Here is a 13,779-nt window from a genome sequence, read left to right on the forward strand (position 1 = left end):
TCCATCCTTCCCACCACTCCTCCTTCTCTGCATCTCTTTGCAGATCTCTACACTGGCTTCCATTTCACCTTAGAATCAAATTCAAGCTCCTGTGCTTTGCTTTCAAATCCCTCCACAGTTATTGTCCTACTTACATTTCTGACCTGGTAAAAAAGTACTTTGCAGCTGCTCTCTCACATAACTCTCTCTCTCACTCATAACCTCATCAAACGCACCGCTCCAAGACTTTTCTAGAGCTGCCCCGATTCTCTGGAATGATCTTTCTTGTCCTATTCGGCTTGCTTTCTGCTTTTTTAAAAGAGCACTCAAAACCCATATTTTTTAAATTTGCCTACCCATTTTCTTCTGTCTTTTGAAACCGTCACTACTTCCCACCACTACATATCTCCTATCCTATGGTATGTAAATTCCCCCACCTACTAGATTGTAAGCTCTTTGGGGCAGGGTATCACTGTCTGTATTAGTCTGTCATTTGCAACCCCTATTTAATGTACAGCACTACGTAATATGTTGGCGCTATATAAATCCTGTTTAATAATATTATTAATAATTTTTGGGTGTTCCCCAACATACAGTGGAAAGTGGATGTTAGTGTCTAGTCTGCAGATAATCAAATCTCTCTCAGTTTTAAGAATAGGTTTAAACGCTCACAAAATTAAATCACCCGTGGCAAACCTGTCTTGTAATTAGTGAGACTTATATACTGCTAAGCTCTCCCTGAAGAGACAGAAGAGGTTCTGCTCTTCTACAAAGCATGTAAACCATAGATGGGGTATTAGCTCTACAGTTTGAAATATGAATATGTTCATCCTGATTAGACCAGAACTTTTTATATCCTAGTTGTAAAGAGTGTAAAGAGGATGGAACAATCAGACACAGTTTTAAAATGTGAGCCTTCTTTAAATGAAGAATGCTAGCCTAATAAGGACATTTACAAGTATTCATGCCACAGAGCCATTTTAAACATTCTTACATTACCTTATTGGATTGCCTTCACTTTGCTGATTGTAGCTGACTCATCAAGTAAATCAAAGTGTACCTTAATTTCTTTGTATACTGGCTTATTATTTGACCACCTAAATCTCATAATGTTGTTTCACAATTTTCAGTTCAGTTGATATGTTTTCTTAAGTGCTGCTTTTACTTGCATGTCTATTTAGCTGAGCATGTTGGAGTGGATAGAACCCCCTAAACGAGAACGCAAAGCCAATTATGCTGTGGATGCGTATTTTAGAGATGCCTTGCGTGTCAGTGAACCAAGAGCTCCAAAGGTAAAACTAACACATTTGTCACAATTCTTAAAATTATGAGTAAGGTCTTTAATCATCTAAAATACATTCTGATTTAGGTTATTGTGATAGATATAGCATAGATGAGAAAGAGTGTTATACCATGCGCAGATGTACCTCGAATGGGTTAGTCATGAACTTTTTTTTTATAGTAGTCTTTGGCAACTGCTTCTGCATTTTATTGAGAGGTAATAAACCAGTGAAGAGAGTAACACCAGTGATAAGTGTGTATATATATATATATATATATATATATATATATATATAAAAATTATAAATTATAAGATTACCTTTTAAAATATTGCTCCCCAACCAGTAGTTTTGAGAACACATAACTTAAGCCTAACTTAAGCCTTTGAGCATGTAAGATTGAGATTGACACATTTTTCTATACAATAGAAAACTTTTAATATTGGCACTTTTTAAAAGGCCATCTTAACACAGCTGGCCTTGCTTTTTAGTACGTATCACAACCTTTTCTGATCCAGAACAAAATGAATAGTTTGTTTTGGCTTCCTGGGGCTTGCATCTTTTAATTTTGAGTAATTTCACTAGATTACCAAGTGTAGTTAGTTACAGTTAGTATAGTTGGGGAAAGTTCAAATAAAGTTTCCTGGAAAACACCAGAGCCAACTGCAGATTTTTTTGACATCTCTCATCCTCTACAGTGTTATGTCTATTACTACAGTAGAGTTGCTCTTAAAAAACAAAACAATTGTTTAGATTTGGTGGGTGGGGGGAGGGGTGAGGTATGATTATGATCAAATGATTAATCTTTTTTTTTTCCTTTTTAAGGCACCTAGACCTCCTAAACAACCAAATATTCAAGACTTCCAGTTTTTTCCACCTAGACTGTTTGAGCTACTGGAGAAAGAAATTCTTTATTACAGAAAGACAATTGGATATAAGGTAATTTTAAATGTGATCCACATAAAAGAGATAAATCTTAAGTGTCTTGTATAGCATTTCTACATCAATAATTTTTGGTTTTGGATTTTGATTCCCTTGATTAAAACTGTGGTAACAGGATTTCTCACTCATTTTGATTGATAAAAATGCCTATTTTCAAGATTTTCAAGGTCTTGATTGTGCTTGCATATTCATTTACTTGTAGTGCATCCATCTTATTCCAGGTAAAGATGAAGGCAACATGCGTTAAAGTATTTAAGGATAAGTGTTTTTTGTCAGGCCTGGATTCACTCTGTCACTGCAGTAATGCTTGCAGCATGTTTTTTTTTTGCTATTTTTGTTATATGATGCCATTCATTTTGATTAGTACTCTGTATTAGAGTCCCTCTTCATTCTCACTACTGTGCGTTGTAGTGCAATGGCTTGCTATAAATGATGTTTGTCTTTGTTAAATTTTGTGCATTTGGCAGCCCATAAAAATATTAACATGGGTTTGTTAAAAGCAAATCAGTACTGTAAATGGGCCCACAAAATATACTAAGCCTGATACCCTAAAACACCGGTCGCCAACCTCACGGACCACTAAATTCATCATTTAAAAATCCTGCGGACCATTAATATGAATTTTTAAAAAAAGTTAATTACATTTTGTAGAATAATGATCTTCCTAATGGTGCCTGACGAGGCCTGTAGAGGTTTTGATTCATTAAACAGCTCACGGTTAAGTGAAGTATTACTATTGTTACTATTATTATTTGTTGCATAATCTTTGGAATTACTAAAGAAATGCAAAATGTTTGTTTGCTTTTTCCTACTCATTTTGGGTTTATTTCATTTTAATTTAAGACCAAACAAGAAATGATAGTTATCAAAGACAAACTATTTGATGTCATTAAATATAACAGTTAAATAAAATACACAGTTAAGGTCATAAGAACATCTGAGAAATAAACAAATAAAATAAAACAATCGAATGAGAACCAGTATTCACGGAGCGGGACTATTGTTGTATTGGTGGAAACAATACTAAAGTGTACGTCTTGGCAACAATTGCCTCATACGACTTAAGACTACACCAACGTCACGCCGCGCCTCCCTTGTTTTTCAGTCTCTAGTACAGTTTGTGAATTTAGTGCAATATAAAGGCGAAAATTGTCATTCAGAATATAAGAATTTATTAGAATATTATTTTTGTTTTATTATAATTAAAACATAAAAGTTGCAAATAATGTCCAAATTTTTCTGTGGCCCACCAAAATTTTCTTGTGGACCACCAGTAGTCCATGGACCACTGGTTGGCAACCGCTGCCCTAAACTACCCAACCCACCCTCCTCAACTGCTTACGGACTTAAACTGAAAAAAAAAAAACAAACAAAAATTTCTCTAAGTAGAACTAATCAATGCCATGTTTCTTTTTTCAAAAAAGCCATTGCTCCTGGTGGCTTTTTGTTTTAGCTCCACTCTGCACGACACATGCACCATGCATGTAGAGCTCGTCTCTGTATTAGGCAGTCCAGGCTCTGTATTAGTCAGTGTCTGTGATCGGGATGCATGCCTTACAGCACATAGACCTTGTAATAGAGGAAGGGTGCTTGAAGTGACAACAACAGATGGTGCCATGTAGAACTTGTGGAAACAGAAGAAAAATTCACTAGCACTCCAAAGTACAGGATTCTTGCTTTAATATAAAAACACTGTCACAACAAATTGAAAAGCCAATATTTCCAGGCTGCACAGGTTCCCTGCCTCAAGGAAACATGCTTATGCCATAAACAATACCTAATCCCCTACTAAAACAAGCACACAACATACCCCCCCCCCCAAAAAAAAAAAAAATAGCGCCCTAAAAAAGGAGCAGACTGGGATGGTGACAAATACATATAGTTATATGGCCCTCTCAAGTTTGTTTGGTGTCTGAAGTCTTATTTCTGAAAAAAAAAACAAAGAAATAGTTTACCTTCCTCCACTAGAGGCTTATGTTCCAGGAGATTGATGGATGGATGATATTAAAACATTGATTTCAGCAGTACTTTTATAGTCTCCAACATCAATGGCCAGAAACTTGAAGCAGGGGTATTTCTTCTATCTGAAAAATCTAGATCTGCTGTTGTGGGGGATCTCTAGCCAAATGTTTTTCTCCCCTATGACAAAGTTAGGGAACTCTTTTGATGAAGTCTTTTTGAAGACTTCATCAACTTCCCTTTACATCTCATTAGTGGGGTTTGCACGAACGTGAGCTATTATAACTCCAACAAGCGAGCTCTCGTGTCCCCTGAATGGTGGACCTACTACGGAGGAAGTGAAGGGAAGCAAATGAATCACTATTGACAAGGAACTTAAAACAAAAAAATCACAAATATTATGACATTATTGTGACAGTAACCAAATTTTACAGTAGCCAGTAGGCTTGGCAGGGAGGAGAACAATTGTTGGTCTCTTTAAAGGAATAAAAGGGTACCAGACCATATGTTAGTAGACAAAGTCAACACTGTATGGGGACTCATAGGGTCTGATTTATTAAAGCTGTCCACGGCTGGAGAGGATAGAGATTCATCCATGAGGCTGGGTGATCCAGCAAACCTGGAATGGATTTCCTAAAAGTTATTTGCTATTTGTTAGCAAATATATTTAAATCCTGGAACAGGATTCAGTTCAGTTCCCACGGTCACCAGCCTGATAAGTACAGCCCGGTGACCTTGGGAACTGAACTGCAGATGAACTCTCAATGGAGAAACTTCATTGAGAGTTCATTTGGAGTCACAGCTGATTGGAAGCCCTCGCGTACCTCCAATCAGCTGTGACCGGAAAGTTCCCACGGTCATCGGGCTGTATTTATCAATGATAAGTACAACCCGGTGACCGTGGAAACTGAACTCAGATGAACTCTCAATGGCGAAACTTTATTTAGAGTTCATCTGGAGTTCGCCTTTTTTTTTTTAAAAACCTATTTTTAAACACAAATCTGCAAAGTCGAATTCCGTGTTTTTCGGGTCGCGTCTGCCCGAATTCGATAGCTGTTGTTCTACCTCTAGGTGAGGAAGTAAATGCACAAATTTGGATAATGTGCATGACATTGGTGTGCAAGGTAACCAATTATTCCTAATGGCACCCAGAGACACCTGCAGTGAATCAAGCAATATCGCACTGCTGTGCATTCAAAAGTTCAACAGGCACTACATTTCTGGTCCATTCAGCTGCCTTTTCAAAATAATGGTCTGATGAATTAAACACATGACAATGCTCAAAGCAATTTGTGTAAGTCACCTTTATAGCCATCCTTGCCATACGCAATAATATAGTTTGGGAACTGTGTAAAATCCAAAAAACATTCTATCAATCAGGATTTTTTTTCTGAAGACATTCCCTGATTACGAGATTTTTTTATGTACAATATTTTATATTCCTTTTTTTTTCAAATCAACATCTTTGAAAGTTTACTTTTATCTTTAATACTTTTGTAGTGCTGAAACATTACTTTATACCATATTTAGATGCTTTCACCATGCAACTATGTTTAAAATGTATTTGATTTATTCTAAGCAAGTTGTAAGCTTTGGCTTTCCCTGTTGATACAGCAGGATGTTAAAAACAAGGAAAACATTTTGTTTGGCTGCACTTAAGTTATATTTTATGGTTAGTTTGTTTCTTGTTAATGCTTGCAGTGTTGTAAAGAATACTGCTTTGTGTCATAGTTTAAAATATTTTTTCTTGATAGTACATGGTTATTACCACAGGTTTAATGTTATTCTTTGTGACAAATGGCTTATAGTGAAAAGCCCATTAATCCCTTTATCAGCATTCCCTTGCCCAGTTTCTGTATTGTTAATAAAAGGTTGATATGAGTGTGAATGCTTAATAACATTGTTTCACCACAGCATATTCTAATCTAAACTTCTGATTTTAGGTCCCCAGGAATTCAGACCTTCCAAATGCATCTCAGGTACAAAAAGAGGAACAGAGGAAGATTGATGAATCTGAGTCGCTCAGCACTGCAGAGTCAGAAGAGAAAGAGACACTTTTAACCCAGGTATGCAGAAAATATTTCCGTTGTTGGTCACAACATGAAAGACAGCGTATGTTGTCAGCTAGTGTAGGCAGTTGGGTAATGGTACACAAAAAAGCAAAAGAGGATACATAGTTGTGGATGATACCTTTGATGTTAGGACAGTAAAACACATTACATATCATTCACAATACAGCTTCTAGTAATAAATGTCACTTTTGAGTTTTAGTATGGCAGGTACTTTCTTTGTGAAATGGGAAAAAATTAATGCACACAAGGACCATTGGCAGATATGAAGAATAGTTCAGAGGATGTTACACAATGACTTACAGTAGTTCTGAACAGATATATAAAAAATACAATTTTGTATTCTAGCTAATATACCATTAAGAAACACTACCCTAAAATATAATATAGATCCATGGGCATCAGATACAAATGGCGTTATTGTATGTTTGTTCCCTGGTATAAATCTAACACAGGCATGTCTATTTTCAGTCCCCTAGGGACACATTCAGGCCAGGTTTTTTTAAATTACAAGTTTACCGTTGTCTGAAAAATACTAAAAAATGTGTGTGGATTCAGAACCTGAGTTTGACACCTCTGATCTTACATATCTTACATATGTATGAGACTTTTATATCTATTTCTATGTCTGCTAATTGATAACATTTAATGGCTGATTTGGTAAAAGTATCTTATCTTGTTACTGTTTTCAGTCTTTCCATGGTATTTGAGCTGTGACATTAAACTTTCTTCCACAACCTCATCTTGGTAGCAGAGTTTGGCTGTTCCTCTCCAGATTGAAGCCTCCTACACAGCTGTTTTTGTTTCAGTTAATGATTGTGTTACAATCCACACATAAAAATGGTGATCCTTAGCACCTGTTTGCTATAAATATTTACACTTGACTATAATCCTACAAAATCATTGACTTTGTGCAAACGTACCTAGAAGAATCAATTCTGGTTTAAAGGCAAAGAGTTTGATTTGATTTAGATTTTTCTTCTGTTGGCTCACTTTGCATTTTGTTAATGGATAAGAATTGATATTTACAATTTATAACTGTAAATGCATTCTTACTTTGCAACTTTTTTTTACACCTGCCTAAAACTTTTGCACAGTATTATATATACAGTTGAAATACACATTTAGAAACTATTTTACTGTCAAAGGTTTTGCATTACTGTCTGTTCAGGTTTGAGATTTATACCTAGCATAGCCAGGTTGGTGACCCGAGTTTTATTGTCTGCAGTTTGTTACTTGTCAACTTATGTGCATCCTGAACACCTAATTGCCCCCCTGGGCTGCCTCTACTTCTTCCTAAGTGTTTAATATTTCTGGCTACCAAGTTAGATTAGCTATGCATTTTTTAATTATTTTTAAAAGCATAACTGTATTACTTGTTTTTTAAAATCTTTCTGATTTACAGCCTTAGACCAAGGGTGCCCAACCTACGGCCCACAGGCCACATCCGGCCTGCTGAGCTGTCAGATCCGGCCCTCTCTTTATTCCCTCTCTGCTCGTTGTCCTGCGGGGGAAGGGGTGTGCTCGCATCTTCTGTGTTTCTCCAATGAGATCCTTCTGCCAGTGGAGGGACCTGCTCCCCGCCTACCTTGTACTGTGAGATAATCCCAGCAGCATGAGAGCTGTGTCTGTGTCCATGCAGCAGTCATTGTCCCTATGTATAAACCTTTATATCTCCTTCACTGATTGTCATAGAAATATAACGAATAAAGCACTCTACATGTAACAAGTTGCCAGGTACGGGGTCACAAGCATAAAATCCTAACATCAATCAGGGATATTTTCACAATAAGTGGGGCTATTTCAAGACCAGGGACCCCAAATTGAGTTTGCATGTTGGGCACCCCCTCTCATGGTATTGAACATTGGGTTACTGCCTATTGTCTGTGCGCTGTGGTGCCCCTTAAACTTCAGAAAATTTCAAGGCTGCGTTCAGACTGGAGGTGAGGTTACGGTGCAGTTAGCCCTTCCTTATGCCATGGAACCCTGCCTAGGGGGAGATGCTCATTACCACAAATCAAAGTCAAATCTGTAGACGCTGTGGTCTGACGGACTGAGCGGCTGATGGGGTACCTGTTACACTTACCTTGTCTGGACACCTACCTTCTCTAAACCGCAATTTTCTCTGTTACACCCATCATATCATGCTACCCTGTCACACATAGCTATCCCTTTACTCTCTTTGAACCTCAATTACTCTATAAGAAAAGAGAATTGCAGAGAAATGTGATTGCAAGTGCAGGACTCTTGTGGTTAACTCTCCCTAAAATGTCATCACTAAGGCACCATCACAAGATACAAAGAACTATACCTGTCATACTGTGCTACCCATTAACACATATCTGGCCACTTACCTTCTGTGAACCCCATTTTCTCTTTATCAGTAGAGGAAGGCAAATGTAGAATAAGTGGGGGACTCTTGTAGCTACCGCCCCCCTCCCCTCCTAAAATTTTATTACTCCCATACCACGGTGCCCTGTCACATATGAATGTTCGTTTATATTGTTTGAATCAGAAGATGTAGGGCTCTGAAGATGTAGTATTGGGAACATGTCCTCCTTGGCTATCTGACACATGAATTGCAGTTCTCTGGAAGTATCCATTGCAGAGATTCTTGATTTGTCATCTCTTTTATTTGTTGCATGTATGTTACGGTAACTAGAAACATTTCAATTTCATTTCATTTTAACTTTAAAACTATTCTAGTTTTAAACATTCATCTTTATGGTTTGCATTGTGGCCAGCCAGTTTTAACCCAATGTCAAAAGCGGCCCGCAGATCAAAAAAGGGTAAGCACCACTGCTTTATACAATGACTTCTGCCAGACATGAAAATTATCTGATTGTTGGAGATGTTTAAAATGCACAAAGCAACCTGTACTTAAATCATAAAAATATAAGAAGGAGCGGATTCAATGCACAAAAAACATTCCGAATACTTGTTTAATAAGGTAGCAGCAAAGGAGGACTGTAGTAACCACAACTAAGAAATCATTTTTCTTCTGCCAATCAGTTTAGTACAGGCAGAATAACTACAAATTACTGATCACTGTTGTTGTAGTTTGCTGCACTTTGCTTTATTGAATAAACCAGATAAAATACAAATCTAAAGCAAAATTTGGTGAGGTCATTCATGAGACTAGGGCTATTTTTTTTTATTCATTTGTAACTCAGAATGTGAAACTTGAAATTGCCTTTGCTGATTGAAGGCAATCACTTTTCAAAAGAGCATCTCATTAAAAATGCACATCCTTTATAACTTCACTTCAGACTTCAGATAAAAAGATTTCCTAATCTAACAGAGCACTGTACATTATAGAAAATTGTAGTTATAATAATAAGTGCTTCTGCCATATTTCCTCCAAGAAATAATGAGTTAGATTTCATTATAAAGAAATAAATTCAAAAATGAAAATTTCTTCCTTGGTACTTTTTCAGGTGAAGTACTTCATATATATATATATATATATATATATATATATATATATATATAGATATATGAGAAGAAACAGTATTTTTAGTAAAATATTACTAATATGTTACCATTACTAATAGTGATAATATTTACTATATCTTTTTAATAATGTTAAAATGTTTTTTCCATTTCTAATTGGCATTGACAGAACTCTAAAAAATTTATTTCAAACCTCTGACATTAGTTGAACTGAAATGCCAATAAGTACGTCATAAAACGTCATCTAAACACTTCAAGCCCAGTATGTCTTTGAATAGTTAAAGGAAATGTACTAACTGCTCATCTGAATGTCATAATGTGCAGACCAGCACGTCTGCCAAAAGTAGGTACAAATCAAAATGATAAAAAAGACAAATAAAAGTGAGGGGTATCGCACTTGAATCACTATGTTTTATATTTGCAAGACTGGCACTGAAGAACATTTTTGGCAACAGGTGGAAATTATTAGTGAGCTGTTAATACTAACAAGGAAGCACTGCAACGTACTAAAACCGTACTAAAAGTCAAAAAGATTTCTTATCTTATCCAAGCTCTCAACGACGGCATACACTGGAGGATACTGTTGGAAGGTACTTGCTAAAGCCTGTGCTGATTAAATGTATCTTTTCCTAAACTTGAACTTGCACAAAAACACGTGAAATCCCGATCTGGGAAAACACGGATGTTTTCACTGTGTTTAAATGCACACCAGAGGCAGTGTCAACTTTTACTATAACAAGCTTTATTTCTTTTATGACAACAGATCTCCTCATCCCCACCCTCAGGGCCAGACAAACTAAGCAATTGTTCAGGGCCCTCATATTCTAAAGGGCCTGGGCTAACAAAATAGAGATTTCAGGGAACAGGTCCCCCGCTTTGTATTTTCCCTGGGCCCCTTTTTGTCTAAACCTGTTCAGAAGAGGGGTTAGTAGTCTGGCAGATGGGCAATGTATATAACAATATGTTTAATACTTTATTTTTCCAAAAATGGAATGCTGAGTTTGTTTCGCTGTATACAATATACATCTGACACCAAAATGTTGCAGTGAATTTTAGACCTGGTAAAGGACTTTGACGGACGACATTCAGCTGACAAAGAGCTAAGTAGTGTGAGTAACCTCGGCCCTGTACATTTGACTGAAGGCAGCACAAAAGAGGGCTTCAACTTTATTTATATATAACAAATAAATGTAACATATAGAAATTGTATTCTAAAACTAACAAAAATAGCATTGCAAAAGATTTTTTTGATTTTTCTATGAATGTTTTTGTTTATTTTGGCTGTCAGGGCTTTACAAATTGGAACAAGCGAGATTTCAACCAATTTATTAAAGCTAATGAGAAATATGGCCGTGATGATATTGATAACATTGCCCGAGAAGTTGAAGGAAAAACACCTGAAGAGGTCATTGAATACTCAGGTCTGCGATCTTTACAGTTGTTTTTTTTTTTTTTTAGCAGACTGTGGTATTTCTGAAAAGCATGTTTGCGTTTAAAATGGTGGAATTCTAAATTTTCTTTGCACAGGAATCTCTAAGTAATGCTTATAGCTTTTTTTTCTGCTGGGTCCGTATACTGCGAAAATGAAAAACAATTTCCATCTTGCTTAAATGTCATCAGTCATGCATAGCTGCTATCGTGGAGGTGCTGCTGCTAGGATGGTAAAAAATAAATAAATAATAATTTTCAGGCAACAGAGGAAGATAAACTGTATGTACCCTATTGGATGAGAGTGCAAACAGAGAAACATTTAGTGGAAACAAGCAATGTAGGGTCGGGTAGTCCAACAGAGGAGCCTAGGAACATTTTATTCTTACTGAGATTTTACTGAACTGTATTATAAGGAGTACAGTACCTGAGTAGGGAACTGTTTAAATGAAGCACACTTGGTACTCTGTAAATATAGGGAACTGTTTAAATAAAGCACACTTGGTACTCTGTAAATATATTACTTAGCAAATATTGATTTGTTTGTTTTCAGCTGTGTTCTGGGAACGTTGCAATGAATTGCAGGACATTGAAAAAATCATGGCTCAGATAGAACGAGGTGAAGCAAGGATTCAAAGAAGAATCAGCATAAAAAAAGCATTGGATGCAAAAGTAATACCATCTTAACCCATAATGTTTACCAGATGTGTCCCATTTAGATTCATTAGCCTTTGTTTTCAGTGCCTCTGTATACTACAGGTAAACTGTCCCAGAGGACAATTTTGATTGCACGATTGCACCAACATTTTAATTGCAATTAAAGTGCTATTAAACTGCCTATTGCTTTTTTTTGAGTTGGTTGGTTTGCATTCTCTCATTCAAAACAATTACAAGGTATCCTTTTCAATGAAAAAAGCATGTGCACCTGGTATAATCATAACTTTATTGATTCTTTGTGTATAGGCTAAACTGAAATAGCAGAAACACAGTACGTATCTATACTAAGGATAAGCGAAAATTTCCTCAAACTTCTGATGGGTCCAAGAAATTTCAGCAAATGGATTTGGCCAAACTGTCGGAAGATCGAGGTGTAATGCGCCTGGGCACACAAACCACAGCAAACTCCAAGAATCCTTTTATTAAGCTTTATTGTTTGCATAAAACAAGACAAGGGTTATTAAGAGATGGTCAGTCCGTGGTACAGAAGGGTAAAGCAGAGGCAAGTCAGGAACAATCCAAGGTCGGGGCAGGCAGCAGGCAAGAGTGGTCACAAACAATCAGGTCAGGGCAGGCAGAGTTCAGGCAGAAACAGGTTCTCCAGAGTACGGAATGGCCAGAGTACCCAATGACCTTGCGCCACCTGGCGCCATATGACTGAAGGATAACTGAATCCCGGACGCAGGGAATCGAAGCTATGTCCCGCCCCGCGGTGAGGCAGCTGAGTTCCTCGCCCCCGGGGGGTACAAGAGGCACATGTGGTTGCACATCCACAGGAGTGCTGAAAACAAGGCTTTCTCTGTTCACGTCCATAGGGATGCTGGGGATCCCGCCTGGCCGAACAGTAGTTGCCGCCTGCAGGGAGAGACACGCTGCCAGCAGGGCAGCAGCCTCGGCCATGCTGCCTGCTGCAGCGCCGTCTCCCTCTGCGGTTGTGATCCCCAGGGACGCCGCAGGCTCGCTGGAAAGGTAAGTTCCTTACACGAGGAAATCATTATAGGAGGATTCTCAGGGCTGCATTCATTCATGCAGCCCTGGGAATCCTGTTTGCGATCCCCGCCACTAGAGGGTAATTCAACTGAACTGCAGATGAACTTTCAATGGGGAAACCTCTAGTGCCCTGGGATCGCAGTGGATTCTCAAGGCTACATTCATTCATGCAGCCCTGGGAATCCTCCTGTCTGCGATCCCCGGGCACTAGAGGTTAATTTACCTCTAGTGCCCCAGGATTGCAGTGGATTCCCAGGGCTGCAATTGCTCTCCCCTCTCCCTCCCTTCATCTCCCCCCCCCCCCCTTCCTCCCCCCTCTCCTTCTCCTATTTCTGTTCTGTCCTCTCTCCCAACTCACGTCCTCTCTTTCTCTCTCCCTTCACTCTTTCCCGCTCTTCTATCTCTCCCTCCTTCTCTCTCCTCTCTTTATCCCTTCCTCTTGTCTTCAATGTTCTTCTTCTGTTCTTTCCTCTTTCTTCCCCCCCTTCTATCTATCCTATCTCTCTCCCCTCTCAATCTCTTTCCCCTCTCCCACTCTATTCCCCTACCCCCCTCTCTTTCCTTTCTCCCTTTTCTCTCCCTAGTTCCTCTCTCTTCCCCAGTCTCTGCCCCTTTTTCTTTCCCCCTCTTACCCCCCCCCCCCCCTTTTCTCCTTTCGAAGTTCTCTCTTCTCTCCCACTCTTTCTCCTCTTCCCTCCTATTTCTCTCTCCCCCTTCTCTCTTACTCGCCCCTTTTCTTTTTCCTTTCTCTCCCTCCTACACTCCTCTCTCCTGCCTTCCATTTCCCTGTCTTTCTTTCTTATTTTTCTCCCTCTCTCTTTCCCTTGTATCTCTTTCTACCCCTTTTCCTCTCTTAACCTTTCTCTCTCTCTCTCTGTTCCTCCTCTTTCCCCTCTACCACTCCCTCTCTCCCTTTTGCTTTCTTTTTTTCTTGTGGAATAGCTTTCATTAAGTGTTTTTTG

General features: G+C 38.3%; 1 protein-coding gene across 2 annotated transcripts in view; it reads left to right on the forward strand.

Moving 5' to 3' along the window:
• SMARCA1 (SNF2 related chromatin remodeling ATPase 1) overlaps window positions 1–13,779 on the forward strand; it is a 79,087-nt gene that overhangs the window by 48,967 nt on the left and 16,341 nt on the right. For both annotated transcript variants that reach the window (XM_072430773.1, XM_072430772.1), the window contains exons 17-21: window positions 1,161–1,271; window positions 2,085–2,198; window positions 6,104–6,226; window positions 10,971–11,103; window positions 11,664–11,782. In XM_072430773.1, coding sequence (XP_072286874.1) covers window positions 1,161–1,271; window positions 2,085–2,198; window positions 6,104–6,226; window positions 10,971–11,103; window positions 11,664–11,782 — 600 coding nt within the window. The remainder of the gene's footprint in view (window positions 1–1,160; window positions 1,272–2,084; window positions 2,199–6,103; window positions 6,227–10,970; window positions 11,104–11,663; window positions 11,783–13,779) is intronic.

This window comes from Pyxicephalus adspersus, chromosome Z (assembly GCF_032062135.1).
Source record: "Pyxicephalus adspersus chromosome Z, UCB_Pads_2.0, whole genome shotgun sequence".
In the NCBI taxonomy this organism is placed as follows: domain Eukaryota; kingdom Metazoa; phylum Chordata; class Amphibia; order Anura; family Pyxicephalidae; genus Pyxicephalus; species Pyxicephalus adspersus.